This window comes from Eucyclogobius newberryi, unplaced genomic scaffold, assembly GCF_026437365.1.
Source record: "Eucyclogobius newberryi isolate DKJ021-1_F unplaced genomic scaffold, fEucNew1.0.hap1 SCAF_14, whole genome shotgun sequence".
NCBI lineage: Eukaryota > Metazoa > Chordata > Actinopteri > Gobiiformes > Gobiidae > Eucyclogobius > Eucyclogobius newberryi.
Genome location: NW_027315768.1, coordinates 27,908,680 through 27,936,471, shown reverse-complemented (window position 1 = coordinate 27,936,471; position 27,792 = coordinate 27,908,680). Strand labels below are relative to the sequence as shown.

The 27,792-nt window shown below is 39.6% G+C and overlaps 1 protein-coding gene across 1 annotated transcript in view; it reads left to right on the top strand.

Annotated features, from left to right (window-relative positions):
• The window catches only part of lrp1bb (low density lipoprotein receptor-related protein 1Bb), a 512,409-nt gene that overhangs the window by 200,731 nt on the left and 283,886 nt on the right, over positions 1-27,792 (top strand). The window contains exons 4-7 of the mRNA XM_072445180.1: positions 7,119-7,238; positions 9,707-9,835; positions 13,745-14,002; positions 17,585-17,747. Of these exons, the coding sequence (XP_072301281.1) occupies positions 7,119-7,238; positions 9,707-9,835; positions 13,745-14,002; positions 17,585-17,747 (670 nt within the window). The remainder of the gene's footprint in view (positions 1-7,118; positions 7,239-9,706; positions 9,836-13,744; positions 14,003-17,584; positions 17,748-27,792) is intronic.

The window sequence follows — 27,792 nt, the reverse complement described above, 5'->3', positions numbered from 1 at the left end:
TCAGTTCTTGCATGGCAGAGCTCTGATATACCAGGTGCCACAGAGGGACAGTAGTGCATACTATTGTGTAAATGTATCTCATCAGGCTGGCTTTAAACACAAGTTGAGCTGGGCATTTATATATGTTACTGTTGTTTTATACCTCCAGTGTACATGTATACTAGTGTATACATGAGAGTGTGTTGGTCAGAGAGAATACGGAAAAAATATATAAATTAGTTAATGGGTAAAATGGGGTGTGTTTACAACATGTTTGTTGCATTGTCCTGCTTTTGAAGACAGAAATGGTTGAAGTCGAATACATTTTATTGGTGAATCATTTATGATACAATGTTGGCAGTCGTTTACACTTTTGGCTATCATCATAGAAAGTCAAGAATATGTTTCCTAAAATTGTTTGAATAAATCATACAAAAACCATCCAGAATCTGTTAATTTGTCATCTTCTTATTTCCATTGGAGCGATTGTAGGTCAAATGAACCCAGTGTCCATGACATTTGGAAACGCTACGAACCTCTCTAACCTTTCAGACTTGTTTGGTGCTGTGGAAATGGTTTTGTCTCCAGGAGGTAAGCTGAGGTCAGAGTGCCGCAGATAAAAACGGACTTTGTGGAAAATCTCTGTGGGCAGGTGGTCACTTTAGAGTTTCCGAGCTCATCAGGAAACAGTATGGCCTCCGCTGTGGTGTTTACTGCGCTATCTCTCGCAGAATGTATAATGCATCGAGACCACACCAGACATCTATGGACTCCAGTCAATGCCATTTAAAAGCATTTATTTTTGTTGTGGAGGTACTTTTTTTTCTGATCTATGTGAAAATGAAGGAGTAGCAAGTTATCAAGTAAACAACAATTATTTGAGCATACTTCTAGATGCTCTTATGTGGTAAAGTCCTGCACTAATATGTGTCACTCTCTACAAATATGAGCCAAGACAATTGTATGAATTGTTGCTGTATTTTTATATACCGTATTCTCCGGACTATAAGTGTAAGCACTGGAGTATAAGTCGCACCAGCCAAAACATGCGTAATAGAGAAGAAAAAAAAATATATATATATAAGTTGCTCTGGAGTATGAAATGCGGTTGCAAGTGTGAAAATTACAAATAATATCACATATAAGTCGCTCATATAAGTCGAGTATAAGTACGTAAAGTATAGATATAAGTAAGTCACATCCCGGCCAAAACTATGAAAAAAGGTGCGCCTTATAGTCCGGAAAATACGGTAGTTTTATTGTGGTATTCTAAATAATATAAATACAAAAAAATAAAGAAACTTTAATAGCCTATTGAAACAAAACATTGTATATTGTTTTAAAAAGATGAGGAAATATTTACCAAAGATATCTTATTAGAATGCTTCTTCAATTTACAGTTAGAAAATGAGAATCCTTTTTCTTTTCTACAAACCTCGAGTGAGAATATCAATTAGCAAACATTACAATGAAGATGCTTATGCGCATACACGGATTTGGATTAAAAATGAATGCTGTACTGTTGCAATGCGTGCATAATGTAAAAATAATGACATTTATTCATGATTCCACATTCACCTCAGATACAGTATTTACAGCTGGAGCCCTGAGGCCCAGACTGTCCAGGACTGTGTGTGACATATGTGTGAAATGCAATTTTATTTTACACCTCTTCAGTTTGCAAACTACACGGATGATGCAAATTAAAGATGTGTGTAAAGAATAAGGATAAATAGGGAGCTACATGGTCTGAAAAGCTGAAGAAAAAATAGCTAATCTTTTTAATCAACAGCGTTTCAGGAGCCTGTGATCAATTTGAATATTCATATTTGTTTTTTCTCTTTTCAATTTTTCCATAAAAGCAAACATAGAAAGCACAGAACAGAATGTGACCAGGAAGTAAAAAATAATACAAAAGAACACAGGTTGCACAATTGAAAATCATGGCACATTCAAATGAAAATAAAAGTTCCACCTGGTCCAAACTCTGTCAAATTTTTCTATTTCCAAATTAAGTCTGAATGTGTTTTTTCATGTCAGTCCAGTCCTTTATTGTAGGTGCAGTTTATGTCATTAATTGTATTTGTGAAGGCCCTTTTTTTCCCTGCTGCTAGAAGATATCCACTGACTGTGTCCATGGAAGGAGGTTTAAGGCCTAAGTCTATAGATCTTTCCAAACATTGGATTTTGTGGTCCTCAAGTGATATGTACATATATTTTTCATCTGTAAAAAACAAATTACCTTCTCTTTCCCATTTATTTAAAATTTATTTAGAGTGGCTATCTAGATTATTCATGCATTTATATAATTTGAATATTATTCCCCTTGAAATGTTTGTTTTATATTACATTTGAATGAGAGCGTTATAATGATCATTGCTTTTCTCAATATCTTGGATATAATAATTCCCTATTATTAAATGTATCTAAAAGTCCATAATTGCTTAGTTTGTTTTTGTTTGTTGTTTTTGATTGTTTAGTAATGGTTCCAAATACACAGCAAACAAAAATGAGGACCAAGCACAGCCCTGCCTTACCCCTCTTTCCACAGTCAGTGGGTCTATTAAGTGGCCGTTCATTTTAATTCTTGACGTTGGACCATCGTAAAGATCCTGAACATTTTATCTAATTTCAGTCCAGTCGATCCTTCCACCTTTAGGTGTTAGAGACGGCGTAATGTGAGATTTTTTAAGGGCCCAGTTAAAAGTTGTTAAAGCAAAGGTATAACTATTTCAGCGGTCATTATATGAAATTGAGATTATATCGTTGTTTTTTTTTTTTAATCTTTCAGCTTGTTCGATGTTTGGTTTTCAACAAAAATGTTTTTATGGACAATTTTGCATGTTTTATTACTACAAACTAATCCAATAACAAAGTATGCCACCACCAAGGTGCCCGGTTAAGATGTCATTCAATGAAACCTAAAGTATAGATCTACTCATAATCCCCCTTTTCTGGAGCCCTGTTTTCAGCTGTTGACCTGAGAGCTCTGAATCATAAACCTGACCCCTCTGATAATTGAAGACCAAAGGCTATTGGGCATTTACCATTTTATTAAATCTGTGTTTGCTCGATCTTCTTCACCTTTTGTCCAACATAGCTGTCCGTCAAACTTTAGCTAGAAACTTTGGAAAACTTGACATGTAATGCGTGGATTTTTTTGGTCAATATTTTCTTAAAACAAGATTGAAAATATGCATTGAGATCAACGCTAAAATGTATTACACTTGTTGTAATTTTGTTTTAGGGCAATATGAAATTTGCAAACCAATCAGACAAGCAGCATGACAAGTAATTATGAATCATGTTTCTTAGTAAAATAGTGAACACAAACACTATCCTGGCTGTTATGGTCTTGGTCAATTACTTCAATGTGACTCTTTGCTCAAACATTACACATGATTGTCAGAAATATTGCCATTCATCTGACGGTCAAATCATAATTAAACTGTTGAATAAGTATGTTGTTAGTGAATGTCATATTTATCACACTTTCTTTGCTGACTGTGAATATCGTTGACAGTTTTAATAATCAGCTCTGCGAAGATTTCTCCAGACTTCATCATCAATGCCTTTAGATTTAGACAAACGCAGTGTATTGATGGATGGAAATCTTTCAAATGTATAAATTGAGGGACTGGCAATGTTATACTTTGAACATCCTTTCAAGTTAGTAATTATTCTCAGCACTAGCACAATTAAGCAAGCATCAAACTGCAATTTTCAAGTCAAATTAACGCACTGGCAAAGTTGTTTCATCCCTGCTAGGTTTTTGTTTTTAGGAGTGTTAGTTTCAACCGTGCCATTCATAGTGCTGTAATTGCTCAGCCTTTGTTCCTTTTACTAAAGTTCTATTAGAAACTGCTTGGGGACTCTAAAAATACTGATAAAATAAGGGTTTTAGGCTCTTCCTGGGTGCGAGAGTCAATCAGAGTGTCAAGTGAAACAGGAGCACACACTGCGATTACTACAGAACTGCTCTCATCAGTGCGGCTCATGTATAATTTAGATCAACTGAAAGAACTTACGGAGGAGTTGAAGGTGGGTGTGGTGTTATAAATGGCAGGGCTAGTGTGTGTAGGTTGGTGTGGAGTTTGCATGTTCTCCCTGTGTCTTCTACAGGGGAAACTTAGCTACGACCTGGTACAATGCACCTCTCCTGTTAGTGTGATATGTTGTGCACTGTCTCAGTAAAAAACTTGAATTTCCCCGTTGAATCCTAATGCATCTCTTAAGGCGCACACGGAGCAGCGTAACAGGGACTACGCACCAAACTGTTCTCCTGAAACACTGCTCTTTATTCAGGGCAGGCTGTAAAACTAAATTGTCTTTGTTTCTGACACTGTTAACCGTAACAACACGGACAGGACAGGAGTGTACAGTGGAGACTTATGAAGCAGAGAGCACCCACTTCTCCCAGTGTCACCCACAGACACCAGTCCCGTGATAAGTTAACGTGCGCTCTCAAGCCCTATCTTATGTCTCTCTCTCACTCCTCACTCTCTCCTTCTCTCAGCACTGACCTGTCACTTATCTGTCATAATAAGGGTCTGATTGTGGCAAATGTGGGCAGATCTGGCTGTAAACCAACCACAAAGTGAGAAATCTAAATAATGTATGAAATGCTGTGGACATATGTCAGACAAGCAGCGTGGAGAGTGAGAGGGACACGCTTTTAGAAAGAACAACTTTAAAATACGTGATGGTGGTCAAATTTAAATGTTAGTCAAAGACAACAAAAGGAAACACAAAATTCCTTTGAATAATAAAGATTTTTATTTTTAAGGAAAAACAAAAAATCCAAACCGACATGGCCCTGTGTGAAGTGTTTCCCCCACTATTAAAACTTAATTAAACTTAACTGTGGTTTATCTCACCTAAGTTCCATTTCTCTGGCCACACCCAGCTCTGATTACTACATCTGTCGATCACTTAAATAGAACCTGCCTGACAAAGTGAGCACGAGCCTGACAAAGATACTCAAAACCTTAGACATCACGCTGAGCTCCAAAGAACTTCAGGAACAAATGAGAGAGAAAGCAATTGTGAGCTATCAGTCTGGAAAAGGTTACAACGCTATTTCTAAAGCTTTGGGACGCCAGTGAACAACAGTGAGAGCCATTATCCACAAACGAGGACACATCCAAGAGGTCACAAAAGACCACACAACAACATCCAAACAACTGCAGGCCTCACTTGCCTCGGGTAAGGTGAGTGTTCATTACTCCACCAGAAGAAAGACACTGGGCAAAAATGGCCTGTATGGCAGTGTTCCAAGATGAAAACCACTGCTGAAAACTGCTGGGAAGAACATTAAGGATCACTCAATTTAGCCAGAAAACATCTTGATGATCCCCAAGACTTTTGGGAAGATACTCTGTGGACTGATGAGAAAAAGAACATCATATTAATGGTAAAACGTGGTGGTGGTGGTGGTGGTGGTGGTGTGATGGTCTGTGCTGTGATAAATGGAACCATGAATTCTGCAGTCAACCAGACATTCTTGAAGGAAAATGTACATTATTAACCTCAAGCTGAAGTGAACTTTGGTTCTGCAGCAGGAATGTGATTCAAAACACCAACAAGTCCATCTCTGAATGACTGAAGAGAAACAAAATGAAGACTTTAGAGTGGCCTAATCAAAGTCCTCTCCTGAATCCTATGGAGATGCTGTGGCGTGACCTCAAGGCGATTCATGCTCGAAAACCCTCCTATAGCTGAATCACAACAATGATGAGTGGGCCAGAATTCCTCCACAGCGCTGTAATGGCAAGTTACTGCAAATGCTTGATTGCAGTGGCTGCTGAGGGTGGACCAGCCAGTTATTAGGTTTAGGAGGCAATTACTTTTTCACACAGGGCCATGTAGGTTTGGATTTTGTTGTCCCTTAATAATAAAAACCTTTATTAAAAACTGTTTGATCTGAAACATTTAATTGTCCCAAACACCTTTTTCACAACACTGTAAATGGGACTATATTTGCCCTTTTTGATTATGTAATTCAATCAAGACATTTCTTTCACATTTGTTGCAGATAAATGATGGACACTCAAGTCTGACCAATTCATGATCACAATTCGAAATGTGGAATTACCATTGTTTTCAACAAATGGTAAAGCTTTCTATATATCCTTATTAATGTCAACATAAAGACCACATACAGTATATATCATTTTAGTTATGTGTAGTACAACATGACTGCACTGGATGGCCTGATGTTTTTACTACATTTGAGAACAATGTTTCTTTCGTATACTTGACTTTCTTTGATAATAAAAATATACGTCTCCTTGCATCTTTCAGTTACTCTTTTTCAAACGGTCAACTATCTGAATTACAAAAGTTAGGGGTCATATAACTCACTCAAACAAAACATAGCCATGATAAAGACCTCACACTTTGTAGACTTTTTAGACTTTTCTGAGACCGCCGCTTACGTATTTGACAAACTCAGCTCAGCGGATTAAAAACACAACCGGAAGTCTTAATGATCAAGTGAGCTTTAGTAAAGGGAGGTGTATTTGAGAAAACATTAGACATTTATAATTTATACAGATATAGTTGTCAAGCAGGTGACGCTACATGGCCATGTTACAGGACAGATCTGTGGAGAGGCGCTTAAAGACAAAAAAAAGGGGGTTTTCAAGGTCTTCTGAGCAATATAAAACACCTATAATGAAATAAATGGCATAATGTGGAAGATTTCAGGCAAAGAAAAAACATGTCCATGGAGACGAGCAGAGAAAAAACTTTTTAATTCTTTAGCCATTGTTTATTTTGCTTAGGTATAGTTTTTTTTGTGTTGCTCATGTCTTTTAGGTTAAAATAATCTCTCCAGGGACAAAAGCAATGACTGTGTACTTTTATTACAAGTTTGCCTTTCTTTGTTTGCACCTTCACCATTTTATTCCCGGCACTTTCTGTTAATTTGCCTTTCCATTGAAAGCGCCAACGGTCAGCTGAAATTCCCCTCCTTGCTCACACTGATAAGAACGTCTGTGAAAAGCCCGCGATGAGAGAGGACCCAAATGCAATTTCCCTCCAAAATCAAAAAGTCTTTTCCCAGTTCACCTCTCCTCATTCCATGGCCTTTTTTTTGTGCCCCGCTCATATATTTCCTATATTCGTGTCCCCTGCAGAGCTGCTGTCAGCGTGCCACGAGCTCCGCTGCAGATACGGCTGCATCATGACGAGGAACGGCACCTTCTGCTTCTGCGCTGACGGCTTTGAGGTCGGGGACGATGGCACGAGCTGTCGAGGTGGGTAAACTCAGGCTCCTAAACGGGAGTAGAGAGTTATGTTTATGTATACGTCTTGTCTTCTCCTATATATTCCCTTCCTTTCTTCTCATATTTTGCCTTGTCTCCCATCTGTCTGTTGTTCCACTTGTGAGCAGGGCATTGGAAACAATCTAGACTATGACCGTCATTTAACATTTACAATTAAAGCTGGGTTACGTGATATTCAAACCATAAATGGAAGAAATGGGAATATGAATGCTTTCACAAACCCTTTGTTGCATCTCTGTCTTCACAGCTTTACAATAGCTTTTTCAGAAGGAGAAGTCAAGTCCAGTATGAACCATCAACACACATCAAAATGCTCTCATCCCAATGTGTCATTCACACCAAAATGTGTAAAATGTTTGAATTACCATACATACAATGTAGGGGAACTGGTTGGGTATATAAAGGGTAGATATATATTAGAGTATTGGATGTTTCAATGAATGCTTATTTCATCATACATATTTATCAAAAGAAAGGCAAGGCAAGGCAAGTTTATTTGTAGAGCACATTTCATACACAAGGCAATTCAAAGTGCTTCACACAGCAGGAAAAATGCATTCAAATCACAAAGAAATTACAGAAATACAATAAAATTAACTAAATTAAAAATTATCAATCCAACTGATTTTCTAAACTAATAAAATCACAAACAAAAGAGAAGAGTGCAAAGATAAAAATTAACTACAATAAAATTAACTAAATTAAAAATTATCAATCCAACTGATTTTCTAAACTAATAAAATCACAAAATAAAGAGAAGAGTGCAAAGAAAAAATCCTTTCAGTCATATGCACAGCTAAACAAAACTGTTTTTAGCTTAGATTTGAACATTGTCAGAGTAGAAGCCTGTCTTACATCTTCAGGAAGACTGTTCCAGATTTTAGCTGCATAAAACTGAAACGCAGATTCCCCATGTTTAGTCCTGACTCTGGGCACCAGCAGGAGGCCGGTCCCTGAGGTCCTCAGAGTCCGAGATGGTTCATATGGCACTAACATATCCAAGATGTACTTTGGTGCTAGGCCATGAAGAGACTTGTACACAAGCAGAGCTGCTTTAAAGTCTATTCTCTGAGCCACAGGGAGCAGTGCAGAGACCTGAGAACAGGACTAATGTGATCATACTTCCTGGTTCTGGTCAGGACCCGAGCAGCAGCGTTCTGGATGTACTGCAGCTGTTTTACAGCTCGTTTGGAGAGACCAGTGAGCAGGCCGTTACAGTAGTCTAATCTACTGGAGACAAACGCGTGGATAAGTCTCTCTAAATCTGGAAAGATAGATAAATTGCATTACAAGTGTTATGTGTCCTTCATTATAGAAAGCACAATTCAGTTGTCAATAATAGAGGGGGGCATTGACTGCCACTTCCTTCCACTTTTCTCCCTGAACAACCTTTAATGTGCTCTGTGGGCCACACTTCCTTCATATGGATAATCAGGAAGCTCAGTGCATAGAACCATCTGTCTGCAGCTCAGGCTTCATACAATGCACCTCAAACACACACATGCTCCCACACATCATGTGTGCCCTCTGCAGAGCAGGATTTTTCTGCTTTTTCTCTTGCATTTGTGAAATAGCCAGTGGCTCGTTTCTCACAAAAGTAAATAACTAATCCAATAGTGTCCTTGAGGTAATTATTTCCCTGGAGGAAACTCATCAATCAGACTTTATTTAGACACAAAATGCCTAGTCTAGAAACCTGTTTTTGGGGATGATTATAACATTGAGAAACAAAACAAACTATTAAGGACATTTGCAATTTGTCTTCAAATTTGAAAAAGTGAAACAAAAATATTAAACAACAAAAAATCATAAGAGTTAGAGTTTGTAGAACTAACTATTTTGGTGACAATTGCATGAAAATAAATGGCTGTGGAATATCTGTACATGTTTCTGATGATGGTGGTATCAAACTAAACAAAGTAGGTTTCCTTGCGTATCCTTCAGGTTCAGGCCTTCAAACAGGATTTTCAATATCAACCGAGGCATAATAACATTCTAATCATCTGCCAACCCTAACGCACATTATGCAGGCCTTTATCATAGCAGCATTAGACGGCCCATTGACTCAAGACTCCGCCTGGGAAACGAGGGAACATTTGCCCGGCACACGTGCTTTGAGCCTGAAATATGACAACTTTTGATTCGTCGAGTCTTATTTAGATCCAGGTATTTTTACTGACGACATAAAACTGAATAAATACGCCAGCTTTGACTAACTGCAACAAAGCAGCGCGTGAGTTTGATCCATACATGAGAGACGACGCTCCACTACGACGCTCTCATTGCTTATGAAAGTTAATTATGCCTGAGGTGACGGAGTAAGGCCACATTAAGTATACTTTATGTATTTGGGTCATGTTTGAACACATCTAATTCGTTACAAATTGACTTTCTTTCCTCTTTTTTCTGCCCCCACCCTCTTCTCTTCGTTCCATAAGATCATGATGAATGTGCAATGTACGGCGCGTGCAGCCAGACCTGTTCCAACACCTACGGGTCATACCGCTGCAGCTGCGCCGAAGGATACGCGCTCCAGCCTGACGGGAGATCATGCCGAGCCAAGCAAGGTGAGCGCGAAAACCCGCCTCGGCAAACAACTTCATCTGCATATGCTGTGTGTCTTCCACTGCTAATAATAAACAGCTTTGTTCAACACTCCAACCGCCCGGATCATTTGCACAATCTATCAAGCAAGATTAATGTCAATGACAAAGAGCATTCACACACGTATCCTGTACAGGCGATTGTATGTAGATCAGAGTTTTTAGTGTGTATTATATGCTGTAGCATGGTTCACACTTGCACAAACACCATATTGAAATTGGGACGTAAAGGCAGTGTACTGGATCTTTACGGTCTTTAAATGTGAAAAACAGAACTAGTTCAGGCAACAGTCCACATGTATCGCTCACTTACCTAATGCCTTCTGAGCATCCTAAACATTACAAATGCTAATGAAGAGTTTAGCTATTTCCTTCTAGTGTTGTTGAAAGGTAAGATGAAAAACATAATGCACTTTCTGTTGTTATTGCTTGCTTGTCCTTCTCAAATGTCGTCTTTCACCGAAATGCAACAGACTTTCAGCAGACGGTGTTTCAAGGACCTTTTCCTCCTCTTCTTCTCGTTCTTGGGGCGGTCCTTCCTCAGGTTCAGCTCTTCCATCTCCTCTGCTGCAGGCCAGGTTTCACTCACCAGGTCGTGCCTACGGAGAAGTGGAGGATGGACCTGGACTGCAGCAGATGCAGTTGGGATGTTGCTTTGACAAAGTATTTGCAGAAGACTCTCCTTCTCCACCTGCAATGGGCTTTAGTTCTTTTTCCAGCACTATTACTTTGTGAGTGTGAGGGTCCTTCAGCTGCTTCCAGTCTTAAGTGCATTTTCTTCAGCATATCCTCCAGCTGGTCTTTTTCCTTCTTCCAGGACTTTTGGCATACTTCATATTCGACCATTTGGTGATTTGGAGATGTCACTCTTTCTGCTGCTGCTCTTCAGCTCCTGTTTCAGAAGAGCCATGTCCTGGTCTCAATTGAGGGTTCTGAATGTGGGCGTGCGTCATCTTTTCTCTCAAGTGCTTTCCTCTTCCACTCGACCTCCTTTACCTGGATCATTCTCTCAATGGCTTTGTAAAGAGTCTCCTTTTCAAGCCATTGTCTGCTCTCATTCTCAAACATTACTTTATCATTGGAATCCTGAGCCTCTTTTCGGTGGAAACTGGAGTCTTCAGCCTCCAGTTTGTCAGTTATCATCATCCAGCAGCTTTTAAGACAGACATCGTTCAGAATTGACCCTCTCCGTGGTTTTTGCCAGTATCAATTTGGTTTTGTTGAAGTAGAATTTTTCTGCTGATAGTTTGCTGTTTAAGTCACCAAACAAAATGACTTCAAATGTTGACGTCATAATCAAAACTTATACTGAAGTGACATCCTGGAGCAGCCAATCAGAGCAGTGCAACCAGAACAATTATAAAACTCAGGATGTGATGCATCAGTAGAAGTTTTATTTAGACTCATGTTAAACCAATGGAGATTTTAAGACACTAAAGACTAAACTCAGCATTCATTCTATTAGTATTCTGACTCTATAGAGTGATCAATGTAGTTAGTAGTAGAGGCTCAGCTGTTTATTTGTTTACTTTTTTACACAGTTTTTTTTAAATAAATTATATTGCAGAAGAAATAGAAATAAAATTGTGCAAAATTGCCCAATTCATCATTTTGAATATGACATTTTAGGTGCAGTGTTGACTCTTATTAGCTAAACTATCCACAAAAATACATCATGTTGGGCTTCGGATTTAAAACACAATATAACTCGATACAATATACGAGTTGAGCCTGAATTCTTGGCACACTTTCTTTTAATCGTCATATCTAATCTGTGAAACTATAATTGAGTTACTTTGGCCGAGAGATGTCTAAATTAAATGCTATTATTGCTTTAAAATGGATCTGTGTGTGGTTTTTTTGGTTTTTGAATGGTACTTATTTCATTTAACATAACTTTCTGCACAAAGATTTCTCAACAAAAAATGTACATTAACTAGTTGAGCTGCTGCTACCCTCTTACAGTGAGTGCATTCAAAACCCGATCGTTTCGCAGTTGCACCCAAACAATTGACGCTAAAATAATTCCCATTCCCTTTTGTATACGCTCCATAGCCCCGCGGACAACATCCTATAGGGCAAGATTAATGCGCGCCTGTAGTGACCACATCCATCACCACTCGTGCGCAGGTAGACGTGGTCAGGTCGCATAATGATAAAATTAATGAGCGTGAGATTTTAAGTGGGAGCATTTTGTTTCGCGGACAATAGCCGACGTCACCCTTGATTTATGCTAATGCCTCATTCTCGTAACAAATCTGTTCCATTGCGAGAAATAGCCTACTTAGGAAAAGTGGTCGTTGTATTCTGGTGGTCTCGCAATTACAAATAAACAAGCTTAACCTTCCACTAGCTTAATGTATTTTATTTTTTTGTGTTTAATAAAGTGGAGTAGATATATTTGTGAATGTTTGGCATATATGGGTTGAAAATGGCTAGAGGCACATTACACCTAGCTGGGGACGACCGCGGCGACCGTGCTCTTAATCAATTTGACTGCAGTCCTACAAGGAATAAACTGAATATGATTACCCATAAACTTAACTGAACCCAGCGCTCACATGCATCAATATTCATTTAGCATGTACACAAGGTTAGCGTTAGTTGTAAAAGCAATGAATTTAAATGTCTCCAAAGGCCAAAACATCGTGAGCGAGGTTGTATGAAAAACATGCGAGTCAGGAGCTGGCGCTTCCTGGTTGCACATTGGTGGGATTTGCTTGTACAAATTGGGAAACAAGAGTATTGATGTATGTTATTTACATAAATTTGGCGAACAACCCTGTGATGTGAGTGTCAACACAAATCAGACGAGGGAATATATCAAGCGATGTGGAAAAGTACGACCAAATACTGATATAATTGGTTAAAACTACAATGCAACTGTTAAGAGTTGTTGTTGTAGTAAGAAAATATAAAAGAAGAGCGTTATGATTCCAAGCAGACGTATGAATTATTTTAATTTTGTGCCTTTTGAACTAGTTTTAACTGGATTAGATGTGTATAATACCTTTTCTACGCTCTCTTCAGTTACTTTTCATAAATTATGTGAATATAGTTTTGATAATTATAATTGGGGAGCGAAGATTTCAGTCCTATCCAGCTAAATATGTTGTTATGTTGATGTGAAAGGCCTATATATCAAAAAGTTTATTTCCTTTGTTTTCGTTGCAATGGAAACTAATTTTCGAAAGTAACTTCCCGTATGTATAGAAAATAATGCCCGACTTCCAAATGGTAAATCATTCAGAAAGAGAAGAACGGCACTGGTGGTCTCCTGATTTATTGCTTTTATTAAAATTGTAGCTGTTTGTTTAAACTTTAGCAGAATCAGAAAGAAGAAAAAGGAGGCTGTCTGAAAAAAGAACTTAAAATTCTTACGGCGCTTCGATGTTGATTAGAAATATTTTGCTTTGGTTCAAGTTTGTACGAATAATCCACAATGCTTAGTCCTGCACAAAATCAGAATATCTAAATTCTTGACTTAGTGTGTGTTATATTCCCTGAAGCCAATTTCTTTTTGCCGCTTTTGGCTTTCCCCTCTGGGTTTGACACGGTGTTCAATCATTGATTTGGCAAAGCTTATTACTCTGGAAACTTCTCCTGATGCAACTCTTTAGATTACAACTAACTTTCTTTTCAATTAAAAAAAAAAACAACTGATAATGGACAATTTGAAATAATTTTATCTCTTACATTTGATTAAAATTCGATAGCACAATCCTACTCCTGTGAACAAAACGATTCCTTATCATTACTTTTTGTTGTTTGTCTATAAATTCAGTCCTTTCTCAAAGCATCACGTCTTAAACATGTAATAATACATTTGCTGAGCCTTTTTCCTAACCCTTTCCTCCCTCTTTCTCTCCTCAGACCCTGGAGACAGCAGACCGGTGCTCCTGCTCGGGGGCCCCAATCGGATCGTCCTGACCAGTCTAAACGGCACCGGCCTGCAGCCCCTCCGGTCCCTGGGTGCTAACGGCTCTGTGTGGTTGGACTTTCAGCAGAGTCAGGAGACAGTCTGCTGGCTCCTGTCCACAGAGACCTCCGGGACCCTGCGCTGTGCCGAAACTAGGAACCTACGAGGCTTCACCAGGGAGAGGGACATCAGGACACAGAGGAGCTTACATCGTACGTACTCTTAACTACGGTCGGGGCTTTGTTTGAAAGCTTTGGCCCTGTGACTATGGCTGATAGTAATGTATTTTAAAAGGCAATAGAATGCTCTAGAAAAGATCTCCATTATGAATCTGAGAGCACTAAGAGGAGGAGGATACCCTGAAACTGAAATGACTATACTAAACTGACTTACTCTTGTTCCGGGTTGTTCTGTTCTATTATTCTCTGCCAGTCTAAACATGTGATTAGCGTTTAATTGGCTTTGTTTTGACCAAGATTTAAAGTGTTTATAGAACACTAACAAAGGACTACGGGTTAACAAATCAAAGATCTCAATCCACCATGCACCTTCATCGTAAAGCCAGAAATAATGAATTTAAAGAATGAGCAGAAATGTTGTACTATGGTATAAACTGCCGTCTTTGTACTATAGCCTCATCAAACCTTTGTTAAAACAAAGCCAGTCAAAAGTTTATCAAGCAGACAGAATACTTTTTTTTTTTTCATTTTGAAAGCTTCTCGAATGGACTAGTGAAATGACCTTGGTTTTTTCAGGGTTAAGAAACAGATAATTAAGTGTCATCCAGGTTTTATATCTCTCACACAATCACAAGTATGCCTGCTTGATAAATACAGCTGAGTGTCATCTGCAGAGCAGTGGAAGTTAATGCCATGCTTTCTGATAATGTTACCTAACAGCAACATATAAAGAGTAAACAGAATTGGACCGAGTACTGATCCCTGTGGCCTGCTGTGAGTTACTTTAGAACAAGGTGAGGAGCTCTTCACCCCCCCAGACGACCGGTCAGCCAGTTTCCGGTCATCAGACCCAAATAAACTGTACCATTCTGACCTTATAGTTAGTTATTTTGAATCAAATATTTTCCGCTGCAAGGTAAACGTTATATTTTTCCTTGAAGCTCTCCCATACTCTGGTTAATGACACTTTCAGACCTCTGCTCCTCGGCTGTCCTTCAAACATGCATGTACTGTATCTTACTTTTAAGATTATTACTTTCTATATTTGTCTCTAACTTACAACAAATATAGAAAATGGTTAAAAGATAGTTTCTTCTGAACAGGGTTATCAACCGCTGCCATGACAACCCACTGATTCCCCCTCCAGCGGAGAATGTGTAAAAATCAGGTCAAGCTGAAGCAGTTAGGAAAGACGACAATTCTAGTCTGATATTACAGAATGATTGACATGATTGGATGTTGGAAAAGCGCAGAAAAGCCGAGGGGTTTTTGTGCTTTTTTTAAAAAAAAGAGAGTGATAATCCTACAGAAATTTCCTGTCCTTTTAAAACTTAAATCCTGTTGAAACATTTTTATTATTGTGTGCTGCAAGTTTCCCAGTTTCCCCCAGTCCACCCTTGAAAAAGAGGTTTTGATCTCAATGTGGTTTTACTTGGTTAACTTATGATTAATTAAACAAATATAAATGATAAAACATTTTATTTATTGCAAACTTGTAAGAAAGAGCAATGTGTGCGACGCTTTGGGAGGAGAAGTTATCAGCTGCTTCACTTTGGAAAAGCTGTTCTAAAGCTGTGTTTGTGGCCAAAACGCGTGTGCAAGTGAAACATGTGCAAAGGATCTGTGAGCGCTATAGAAACAAGTTAGAGAGCAAAGCAAAGTGTCTACAAACTGAAATGGTAGCATCTTTGTTTAACTTTTTAAAATAAAAAGACAGGATATTTTGTTGTTTGTAGTCTATCATCTAAATAGTCACTGTTTCTGTAATATTGTTCAGCCCTGCTCCAGTTCTTAGTGGTTGGTTTGAAACAGTAAGGGCATCCTGGGTTTGCAAAAAAATATATAAAAAATAGCGTCAGCACGCGAGTGAAATAAATGTGGCCTGATTGATGACGATCACAAAGAAGTGGATGAGAGTGGGTGGCAAGAAAAGGATGGGAACTTAAAGTACTTAAAAGACAAGACTTAAAGTGTTCTCTTTAAGTGCCCTCTCCAGGTGGGTGGGGTGTCCTTGCCCCAAGTGGAGGAGTTCAAGTATCTCGGGGTCTTGTTCACGAGTGAGGGAAGGATGGAGCGTGAGATCGACAGGCGGATCGGTGCAGCGGCTGCAGTGATGCAGTCGCTGCACCGGACTGTTGTGGTGAAGAAGGAGCTGAGTCGAAAGGCAAAGCTCTCTATTTACCGGTCGGTCTACGTTCCTACCCTCACCTATGGTCATGAGCTTTGGGTAGTGACCGAAAGAACAAGATCGCGGATACAAGCGGTCGAAATGAGTTTCCTCCGCCGTGTGGCTGGGCGCTCCCTTAGAGATAAGGTGAGGAGCTCGGCCACACGGGGGGAGCTCGGAGTAGAGCCGCTGCTCCTCCACGTCGAGAGGAGCCAGCTGAGGTGGCTCGGGCATCTGTTTCGGATGCCTCCTGGGCGCCTCACTCGGGAGGTGTTTCAGGCATGTCCCACCGGGAAGAGGCCCCGGGGAAGACCCAGGACACGCTGGAGAGACTATGTCTCTCGGCTGGCCTGGGAACGCCTCGGGATCCCCCCGGAGGAGTTAGAGGAAGTGTCTGGGGAGGAGGAAGTCTGGGAGTCCCTGCTCAGACTGCTGCCCCCGCGACCCGGCCCCGGATAAAGCGGCAGAAGATGGATGGATGGATGGACTTAAAGTGTTATAACAATGTAAGCTGAGCAAGTATTCTCTTTGTGCTGGTTCAGGTCTTGATTACTGCAAGAAATAACATTGGGAAGGGCAAGCTGTATAAATGCACTGCAGATCATATGCTATCGACGCTAATAAGGCAGATGATTTGCTGTTGCTGTCCAAGTAAATAAGTAAATAAGTGTTGCAAACATCATTAGCCGCTTGCTTCTATGTATATCTTACATAATGCACAGCACATAAAGCTATATTGTAAGCAGCTTTTCAACTACATCTTCCCTTATTTCAGTTTTTATCACACGGGCCTTTATGTGGTGGCCTTTATCTTGTTAGACATTGTGAGGAGAGTGCATTAGCAGATTGAAAACTATAATTGGTACAGCAGTAGATAATGCACACAGAGGGTTTCTATAAAATGTCCACAAAAGAAAGTGCAGCAAGGTGCCAAAAGCTACCAGTTCATTGCCTCCGTGCCAAGATCAGCAGGCAGCGAGTCAGAGCTGTTATGATATGAACTAAAACAAGGACATAACCTCTCTAAAAGTCTAGTTTGTAAAGATCCTGTTGTAGCTGCAGCTGATGTACATGCTGTAAACACGCCGGGTTGTAACCACGGGCAACTATTCATCCAGCATACACCAGCATACATGGGTGTCCAGGTAAGTTAGTTCAACTGAGCTGGCCCCGGTCCAGGGTGAACCCCACCTAAAGCCCAAAGTCACTGGGATAGGCTCCAGTCACCGACGACCCCTAAAGAGAACAAGCGGTAGAACATGAATGAACATATCAGTCCCTTTCCAGTATTGATCGTTTGAAAATGACATTTCAAAGCCATAAATATGAAAATAATTGGACTCTAGTTTTAAAAGTAGAGATAAAAGTCTTTATGTTTGCATTGTATACATTCTAACCCATTTACATTACAATTGTATTCATTTATTTTCTTCTGTTTGTCTTCGCAGATGTGGAACAAATGGCCATCGACTGGTTGACAGGAAACTTTTACTTCGCTGACCGAGTGAATGATAAAATATTTGTGTGTGACCGAAGAGGAGAGACTTGTGTGACCATAGTACAGCTGGACCTGCTCAATCCAAAGGGAATCGCTGTGGACCCTCTCATGGGGTGAGTGTCCTGCAACCTGTGCTAAAGGTGCACTATGTCACTTTTCTGCAGGAAAAGGTTGGCCGCCTCCCCGTCTCCATGGCGACTTTACATTATCTTTGTATGGTTTAGGCTTTTTTCCAAGATACAGCCTGGTTTTGAGACAGTTTTGGGAACGACACAGAGTCACTCCGGACTTCTCTGGACTTCTTTCCACTGGAATTGTATCTTGGAGTCCTTTTTCAGATTCTAAAGCAAATATCCGTATTGTAGCTCATGAATATCTTGCTGATATTTTCGACAGCATTCGCGAGAGTCTGTTTTCCATTTTCTCCGGACATTCCGCTGGCTTGTTAGAAATGTTGTTAAAACTGTAAAAAAAATCCTTGGTTTAACTTTAAAAAGTCATAATCAAAACTGTTTGGAAGACAAAAACTCTTTAAAAAGCTAAATAAATAAGGAAAGCAGCTATAGGAAGCTGGAGCACGCAGGGAAGCGTCTGCACTCTTCTGAAGCAGGAATATTTACATGTTTTGCTGGTATTATAGTATTGGATAGTGGCACAGTTTAGCCTGAAGGAAGTTAAAAAGCTAGATTTTGTTATGCATAATAATGGACTTATCCAAAAGATTTTGAGCTTCGATAAAAGCCTTTAAATTGTGTGTCCTTGCTTCGGCCCCGTTCTTTTTGAAAGCAGTAATTTGGTGGATATGCAGTGGTTCCTTTGACAGCTTGCACTGTCTAGACAGTCATTTGTATTCTGATTTCCCTCCACATCCTCCTAAAATCTTGACAGGACTTTCGCATTAAAGGATTTTTGAGATCACAAAAATCTGAGCAAGCACAGAGGAGAAATATGCCCACACTGTCAGTCTCTGTCGTGTCTGTCGAGTTGTCATCTTCCTGGTTGAAGTGTGGCTGAGGTAAGTCTTTACCCACCCGCTGAATCATCCTAGGAACTATAATAACACAAAAGTGGGTTGAGAACAGTGATGTCATCTGCAGAAAATGCCATTAATTGGGAGGTAAAAAGGTTAGATATGATGGTAAGTAGATAATGGGAACTACCTGCAGTATATGTTCCAGTTTGATTCACTATGAGAAACAATAATGGTATAATCTTATTTCAGTCGAGTTCAGTAAAACATTCATTTTAATCACACGGAAAGTAGCCTATTATAATATTGTTTTTTGGATGATAAAGCAACAAACAATTATATAAAATAAGGATCCACATAAATACTCAATACACAATTTCACAATTATTGACTATAATGATAAAGGGAAATTCATGTGAAATAAACACATCATTTTGGCTCCTTAAATGATTGAATTCGGACTTGTATACTCACAATTATCAATTAACCAAACTTGACATTCCAAATTTCATAAAAAGTGATATTTTTTATACTATTTATTAAAGCTATTAGGACCATATGGTTAAACATTCTTTCATTTTTGATGGTGGGTCTCCTGCTGTTACTTGCAGTACTTTACTTGCATGTTGGATACCTTTTGATTAGTTCATTTTATTCTATGCTCTGCAACATTTAAGAATAATCAATGTCCGACCTTAAAGTAAAGGTTTATTGATATAATGACAGTAGTAACAGAATCTAATATGGAAACTTGCTGAATTGGAACAAATGACTCACATTGATCCAGCAGATAACAGGCCAATGTCAGAGTTTTCCATAGAAAGTTAATGTGTCTAGTTATCTGTGCATCATCATTGGCCTTCAAATCTATATTACACACATTTATCACAGGATCTACATGGTTCATTATTTCTTATGATATGGGGAGGCTAAGGTAATGTAGAAATACCACTTTCCCCTCAAAAAATCTCCTTGATTAGCCCTTTCTATCCATCTAATATCTGTGTGTAACTCTGAAGTGAAGCATGCTGGTACATTTGTTTTTTACCACAGACCCATAACATGAATTGGTGAAAATGGAGTGATTTAGCTTACATATCCTGAGCCACTTTATCTCATCCAAATACAACTATATATCACGCCACAGCTAAAAATGTCAAAAAAGAGAGAACTATTTCAATGGTCAAAAGTCCATATTATTCTTATACTGTGTGACGTGTTTTGAATGGCTGTCATTTTGCAGAGTGGCTTCATGAACAACGTGCCTATTGCCAAATATAAAATGAAAATCCATAATTCCCTTGTTATAACTTAAGCGATCCAAATATGAGCTGCAATTACAGTAAGTGTCATGATTAACCTCCCAGTAGAAAAGCTAATATTGTCTGAAACACGTGGCTTTAAGATGCGTTTGTTGTTCTGAAATTACTCTATTTTGCTTTGGTTGCAATGAGTCTAATTAAGGATAATTAACTGCTTTGTTTTAATGACACTTTTTGATGTGGTTGGCAGTGGTTGAAAACACTTACTATGCCATTTCTTTACTGAATACTACTTATGATGTTTGCATAATTGTATGTATTTGGATATACTTGCATTGGTTGAATTCTGATTAATAAAAAATAAAATAGAGACTTCAATTAGGCCCGAGCCCCAGCAGGGCGGAGGGCCTATTGCTCCTGTCTGACCAAACATGCGGGCGCAGCCCGCATGTTTGGTGCCCCGTCGCCCCTGGCAAGTACAGTGAACTAGCCCATGCCGAAGGCATGGATCATGCATACTTACTCCTGCTATGACAGAAATAGTCAACAATTAGTGAATGGGCGTAGCCCATTCACAAATTGTTGACGACAGCAGCGCGAAGCGCTGCATTCCTCCAAAATCACTCCTGGCATCGTCCCGTACGCAAGAGTCCAATGCCGCAGGCATGGGCCATGCTTGTATCTGCTCAAATCAATGGAAGTCTATGGGGAGTGGGCGGGGCATCCCGACGGAATAGGGAGTGACGAGCGCGTAAGCGCTCGTAATGATGATTCCACCCCATGGCGGCATCGGGAAGGCTTAGAGCTTTCAAACGATGTATCATTTGTTGTTATAGTGGAAACGGCTATATTGTTTTTGCTAAAAATATTATTTTTTTTTCTTTTCTTGTTCTTCATCTGCGCTTTGAGCTCTAATTTGACCCCCTGAACATGCTCAAAAACTCACCAAACTTTGCCCAAAATTCAGAATTGGCGAAAAATTTTGTTTTTTCTGGACCATTTTTTTTTTCGTCAAAAAATGGCGCGACAGCGCCACCGACAAAAGTCAAAATACATTGCCCCTATGGGAGACGCCCCGAGGTCAACTTTGTCGTAGAGCTACGAAATTTGGAACACGCATTCCTCTCGTGAGGACAAAAAAAAATTATTATTGTGGCCACGCCCCCAGACTTACCCTATGCCCGCCATCTTCCTTTGAAAATGAAAACACGCTGAGTTAGCCATTTTGTTTACGTCAAACTTTGACGAACTCCTCCTAGGGCGTTTTGCCCACCGACTTCAAAATTGGTTTACGTCCTCTAGACAAGTGGGGTATCTAAAGTTATCCAAATTTTTGGGATACCTTTTACGGTCTGTGTGCGGCGCAGCCGCAAAGTTGGACAACATATTTTGAGATATTGCAATTCTAAAAATTGCTCCCATTTGATCAAAACGAGTCCGATTAGGACCAAATTTGAATCAGTTGTTAAACTTTTAAGTTTGGACCAGTTTAGGATGACAAAATTGAAATGGGCACGATAGCGCCCCCTACAGAGTTGCCTTTGAGTGAACATTGATGGACAAAAACTGGTTTTACACAAATGTTCCAAACTTTGCCCAAAATTCTATTTTGGGGTCCAGAGCAAAAGGCCAATCAAACTTATGCCTTAATTTTTACGGCGTAGCTGTAGCCATGACGGAAACCTCCCATGTTATCCCTATGGGAAAATCGCTAAATCTCTCGAATATCCACATTTTTCTGTTTTACACTTTAACGAACTCCTCCTAGGGCGTTTTGCCCACCGACCTCAAAATCGGTGTACGTCCCCTAGACAAGTGGGGCATCTAAAGTTATCCAAATTTTAAGGATAACTTTTACGGTCTCTGTGCGACGGAGCCGCAAACGTTTCCCTGAATTCTGACTATTTGGCCTTCGGAGTGGCCTATAAACAATAGAGTTTTTTCCAAATGACATGATACTTTGCACAAAATTCTCATTTGCCATCCTAATCATAACAGTATGAGAGCCAAAGTCATATTTTGTACGGCGTAACCGTAGCGATGACAGAAACATCCCATGCTATCCTTATGGGAAAATCGCAAAATCGCTCAAATCACAAAATCGCTCAAATCACCACATTTTCTCCTTCTCCTTCTAGGGCGATTGTCTGATCAAACTCATATTTGGGGAAAATCATCTACACAAGCGGGGCATCAAAAGTAATCCATATTTTGATTCTAAGTGCTACGGTCTCTGTGTGGCGGACCCGCAAATATATGTCAAAAATGGGAAAACAGCGAAATCTCTAAAATGACCACATTTTTACGCTTCACACTTTTACAAACTCCTCCCAGGGCGATAGCTCGATCAAGTTCATATTTGGGGGAAATTATCTACACAAGTGGGGCATCAAAAGTTATCAATCTTTTGATTCTAAGTGCTACGGTCTCTGTGCGGCGGAGCCACAAATATATGTCACAAATGGGAAAACCGCAAAATCTCTAAAATTACCATTTTTATGCTTCACACTTTAACAGACTCCTCCTAGGGCGATAGCCCGATCAAGCTCATATTTGGGGAAAATCATCTACACAAACGGGGCATCAAAAGTTATCCATCTTTTGATTCTAAGTGCTACGGTCTCTGTGCGGTGGAGCAGCAAATATACTGTCACAAATGGGAAAAACGCCAAATCCTTGAATTGTTCACATTTACGCTTCACACTTTAACGAACTCCTTCTAGGGCGATTGCCTGATCAAACTCATATTTGGGGAAAATCATCTACACAAGCGGGGCATCAAAAGTTCTCCATATTTATATTCTAAGTGCTACAGTCTCTGTGTGGCGGACCCGCAAATATATGTCACAAATGGGAAAACAGCTAAATCTCTAAAATGACCACATTTTTACGCTTCACACTTTAACGAACTCTTCCTAGGATGAATACCCAATCAAGTTCATATTTGGGGAAAATCATCTACACAAGCGGGGCATCAAAAGTTATCCATATTTTTATTCCAAGTGTCACGGTCTCGACCGACATTTGTGTTCATTTGCACTGGTTAAGCACAGCATTGTAATTGTACAATGTGTCGCTGTCTTAGTTCTTAGACAATGACGGAGCTTTAGTGCCATCTCTGTAAAATGGAGAGTGCAGAGTCGGAAGGCCGGCGGCCCGCGAGGGCCGTTGGATGCCGCTTGCGGCTTTAATTCTATTTAAGCCTGCAGCAGAATTTGATATCTACATTTTTGGTAAAGGCAAGACACAGTGCTTAAAGATTTTTGTAAGAAATACTTAAAATTCTTACCATTTAGCTCTGATGTCAGTTCATCATCGAAAGTGTATCCTACTTCACTTTCCCTGGAGTCACTTCCGTTCCAAAATGTTGAACATCTGAATGACTTTGAGCTTGAAACCGAACACCAAATAGCGACCGTCATCGATCAAGTTTGCCATGTTTTTGGCAGCAGTGCAACCGAGACACTTCAGCCAAAACAACGTTAAAAAGTAAACGAAACACGGTGGAACAGACCAATAAAGAGATGCTTCAATACATGTATCTGTTGGTTTAAATTGAAGCTAAAACTGACCATTCTGATGACACAATCGCAAGTGTTTATCAATAAGCACTGGACACAATTACAACTGGATTTTTAATAAAAATCATCAACCCGCAGTACATTTGATTCATAATACATGTGTTTCCATACAGAGAGAAGACGGAATCTGCAATGATTGTGTCAACGTGGGTGAAATTGTCTTTGTTTTTTCAATTATTTAGCTCAAGCTTCTTTAAGCAATTGTTCAGTGCGATGCCAAACTGTCCACTGCCTCTTCCATACTGCGCGCATAGTGGATGATGTTTTAGATATCGCGGGGCGGCCCGGCTCTCGGATTCGGCCTGATTGACTATAGTGGACTTTCTGCAGCTCTAATTGGTAAAACGCTGGTACATGTGTTTCTGAAGGAGCGAGCTTAGAGAGGTCTGTCAGCCCGGAGCAGTGGAGTGAAAATACGAGGCGCGGCACAGTTTGGGGCCTCGATGTTTATACAATATGCTCGGAAGCTCTGGACGTCCAATTTAAGTCGCTCTGAGTCTGGCTTTATACTTCCAGATTACAGGGCAGTAGCTGGAGGAGGCTTCTGTTTACACTGCTGGATCCAAAGTGTGAGATGATGCGTGGATTTAGTTCTGCTAATTATCAAAATTGATTTAAATCTGCCTGAGTCAGCCGTTCTCAAACGAGCTTCTTGGTGAGCCGTTGGTTTGTCGTGATGTATTGTCATAGATAAGGTATGCAAAATGTACATCTTGACACAGTTACAGTCAAAAAAAGGCCTTGGCAGAATTCTATCATTAGCATTGGAATTCTACAGCAGCTGAACAGTGACAATAACTTGGCAGCGACTGTTATTCAAATGCACTCTGTACTTGTGAATAGAAAGCAGTTGTTTCTCCTCGTCTACTTGTACTACTTGAGAGAACAAGACACTTCACCCACTTTGTGTGTTGTGTTGTGTTGTATTGTATTGAAGAACAGTGTGTGAATTAATGTTTATATGAGGGAATGCAGGACAATCCGCTGTGTTCCAGTCAATCAATCAAATAAATGTAGTTATCCCCAGTTTGAAAAACACATCCACATTCATTGAGTTTGTATTAATCATGTTGTTCTATAGTTCATATCATGTATAAAGATTTCCTCAACAGAACGTTCTTATTTCAGCTTCAATCACAATAAAGATATAATACAAAAGTGTATATAATAATGCATATAAACCTAACAAAACTATGACTAATAATAATCATAATACTCACAATACACATTTAAATATTGTCCTAGTATTTAATTTTTATATTAACAGTAATTTTAGTTCATCCGCATCCATTTTACACACATTTTATTAATATGGTCTCATCTCTCTACATCATATCTTACATTGTATATCTTAAAACACACAATAGCATGAAATATCACAATAATTCCTCCCCTCAGCAGAATCTGCACTCATTGTCCTTATTAGATATTGGAGACCGTATCTATGCTATGGATTGTATCTTCCGCGCTCGTTTCTCAAACCTCCAGCCGATCTTTTATAGCCCCAGAATTCACAAGTACAGCCTCAGCACCATCCTAATCCCAGGAAGCCATCATTGGTATGCTGGGTGGAGGCGCACCTGTTTGGGGAGACTGCTGCTGCTGCTGCTGCTGCTGCTGCTGCTGCTGCTGCTGCGTTCATTGCTGACGCCGCCATTTCCCCCCCCCCTCTCCCTCCAGGGGTCAGAGGTCATCACATCTCTCGCCTGACTTGACTGGCGCAGATTAAGTCGGCTCACTGCTGCTTGTTACCATCGAAGCCTGCGGGAGCTCTGTTCTCGCGCGGCCGCAGCAGGACAGGGAAGAGGAACGAGGCTCACGTGTTAATTAGCGCCGACGTGAGCCCAGCAGCAGGGCACAGTTTAAAATAAAGATGTTTTGATGCTTGATGAGTAGATTTAAATGTTGTGAGCGTGTTAGTTTTAGGAGAAATCTGCTTGGGGAAGAACTCTTGCACTCTATACAGCATTATATTTCCAATACCTGACCTTCAGCATGAAATGTAATCATAATTTCACCTTTGGAGACGTGTATTTATGGCACTCTGTTTTTCAAAGTACTATATGTCTTTGGATTGCACAAATTAACTTTTATCAGCTGGCAGCAGCAGCACCTTTGCTTCTCCAACTCCTCCGTGTCAGTCTGGAGCCCATAAAGTTTGCTCATACGATCCCTTTCTTTGCCCCCCATCAAAAACACGCCTGGAGTTACACTTTGCTTCATTTACGTTTGTTTAATTAACACTGGAACATCACTCCAACCCGGACGTAAGCTGACTTGTATTTGCATCATATCATTAATGCAATTTCAAATGTTTAAAATGCAACATAATGATCTATATCACAGACAAAAGCACTTCTTTATTGTCAAGCTACAAGATGTGAACTACTACTTCCAAAAGCTTGTTTCAAATCCAATTAAAGACACAAGAATGCACAACATTTCCACTTTAAATCAAATGGTTGAATATAACGGTGTGGAAATTGGTAAAATCGAATGAGTTGCCCAGGAAAGAAATTGGAAAAAAATGAATAATGCTCTACTTAATCAGGCCCCCATAACAGTAAAAATGGGAAAAGCTAAAAAGGCTAAGGCCAAGTAGTGATTTACTGTTCTTAAATTTAAACAGTTAAAGTTAAAGGCCCTGTACTTGATGTCTTAAACCATGAAAATGTTCATTTTAAACTGTTTGCAGAAGTCCACATGTGTCGCTTACTTACCTAACGCCTTCATATCAATCTAAATATTCACTGCACCGACTTTATAAGCACATTTCACAACTCTCAAAACCCAGTAAAGATAAATATTAGCACTCATTTTCACCCGGATAGATGTTTTTTCAATATATCTGTACTGGATCAAATGTTACTTTACTACATGCAAAAACTGGACACAGGCCCTTTAATCATCTTAAAAACAACTTATTTTGTCCAGCCCGACTGTCAACATCTCATTCCCTGTTCCCAAGTGGCAGATTCCGCACGATTTCAAAGGTTTGAAAGTGACAGGCCCGTCAAGTGATCACGCCTTGAAACATTGCACCTATTTTGAGAAACAAATGAAGAGGCAGCCATTACAACACCTGTTCCCCGGAGTTACAAGGACCTCCTGTGTCGCCAAGAATTGACTTTAGGCCATCCTGACTGCTTTGAGACATTAAACGGCTCGGCTCCTGTATGCATCTCGCGTTGTCTCTTATTTATTTTTACTTACGTACACTGGGGTTCTCTGTGCCGCGCCTCTAAACGTCCCCAGAATTACCACAAAGGAAATAGAAAATGGCTCCTTTATTACCCATGCCTCCAGGAAAAGACGCTGCTGCTGCTGCTGCTGCTGCGTCGCGGTGGGAAAGTGCGCCACGTGTTTTGAACAAGGCCTTTGAAACTTTCCCTCGGATGGAAAAAAAAGTCCGGGAAAAACGATGAATTCAACTTTTAACGTTGGATGTTACAATCAACTCAGGATTAATTAATCATGGTAAAATCCCTTTGAAGGGTTCTTGTTATTGAACATTTGAACTTTTCCGTCTCGTTCTCGTGCCTGTTAACTGCAGCCCGAGCAAGTGGCCTAACTATATCCAACGTTATAGCTTATAAAACCATCGATGTCTGCAAGTTATATCTTTTATTGCTGATTGGTTAATTAACATGGGCTAGTTTGAAATCACAGCTCCAGCTAAAGCCTTTAAACGTACGGCAAATATACTCCTAATAGTAAATTATGAACATTCACGTGATGTCGTTTTAATGGCTCATATTGCACACTCTGCATTTAGTTTTAAGCACGTGCTCAAGTAGCGTGTTCATAACTGTTGGACTTGCACAAATGTGTCTAAGTTTTGTATAGTGAGGTATAAATTGTCCTGCTAATACTGTATATCCTACATTTTGACTAAGATGTTAATTATTATGAGATCATTTCAATATCAAAGGTCATAGCTGTAACTGGTTATAAATGATCATTACAATTACAGCTAAACGTGAGATGCCAGTACATCATTTTGAGAGCGTATTGAGTTTGGGTTTTTAGCAAACTTGTTCTTGAAGAAAAGTGAAGAGTTAATTCTTGACTTGATTGATCATTTGATTGGATAATTGGCTTGTCCCAGCCATCGGTCTTTAGTTTGAGCTGCCATGGATCACCTGTTTCCATCTCCCATCAATAAATCATCATTTGCATATAGCAACGACCACACAACCACAAAGATATTGTGGTTGTGTGGTCGTTGCTAATGAATTGTACAAGTTTTTTTATGAGGACACAGATATGCAAAATGTATTTCATATCTAAGAAGAATAGCGTATAAACTTCCTTTACCAAATTAAAGCTAGAATAATATCCAAAG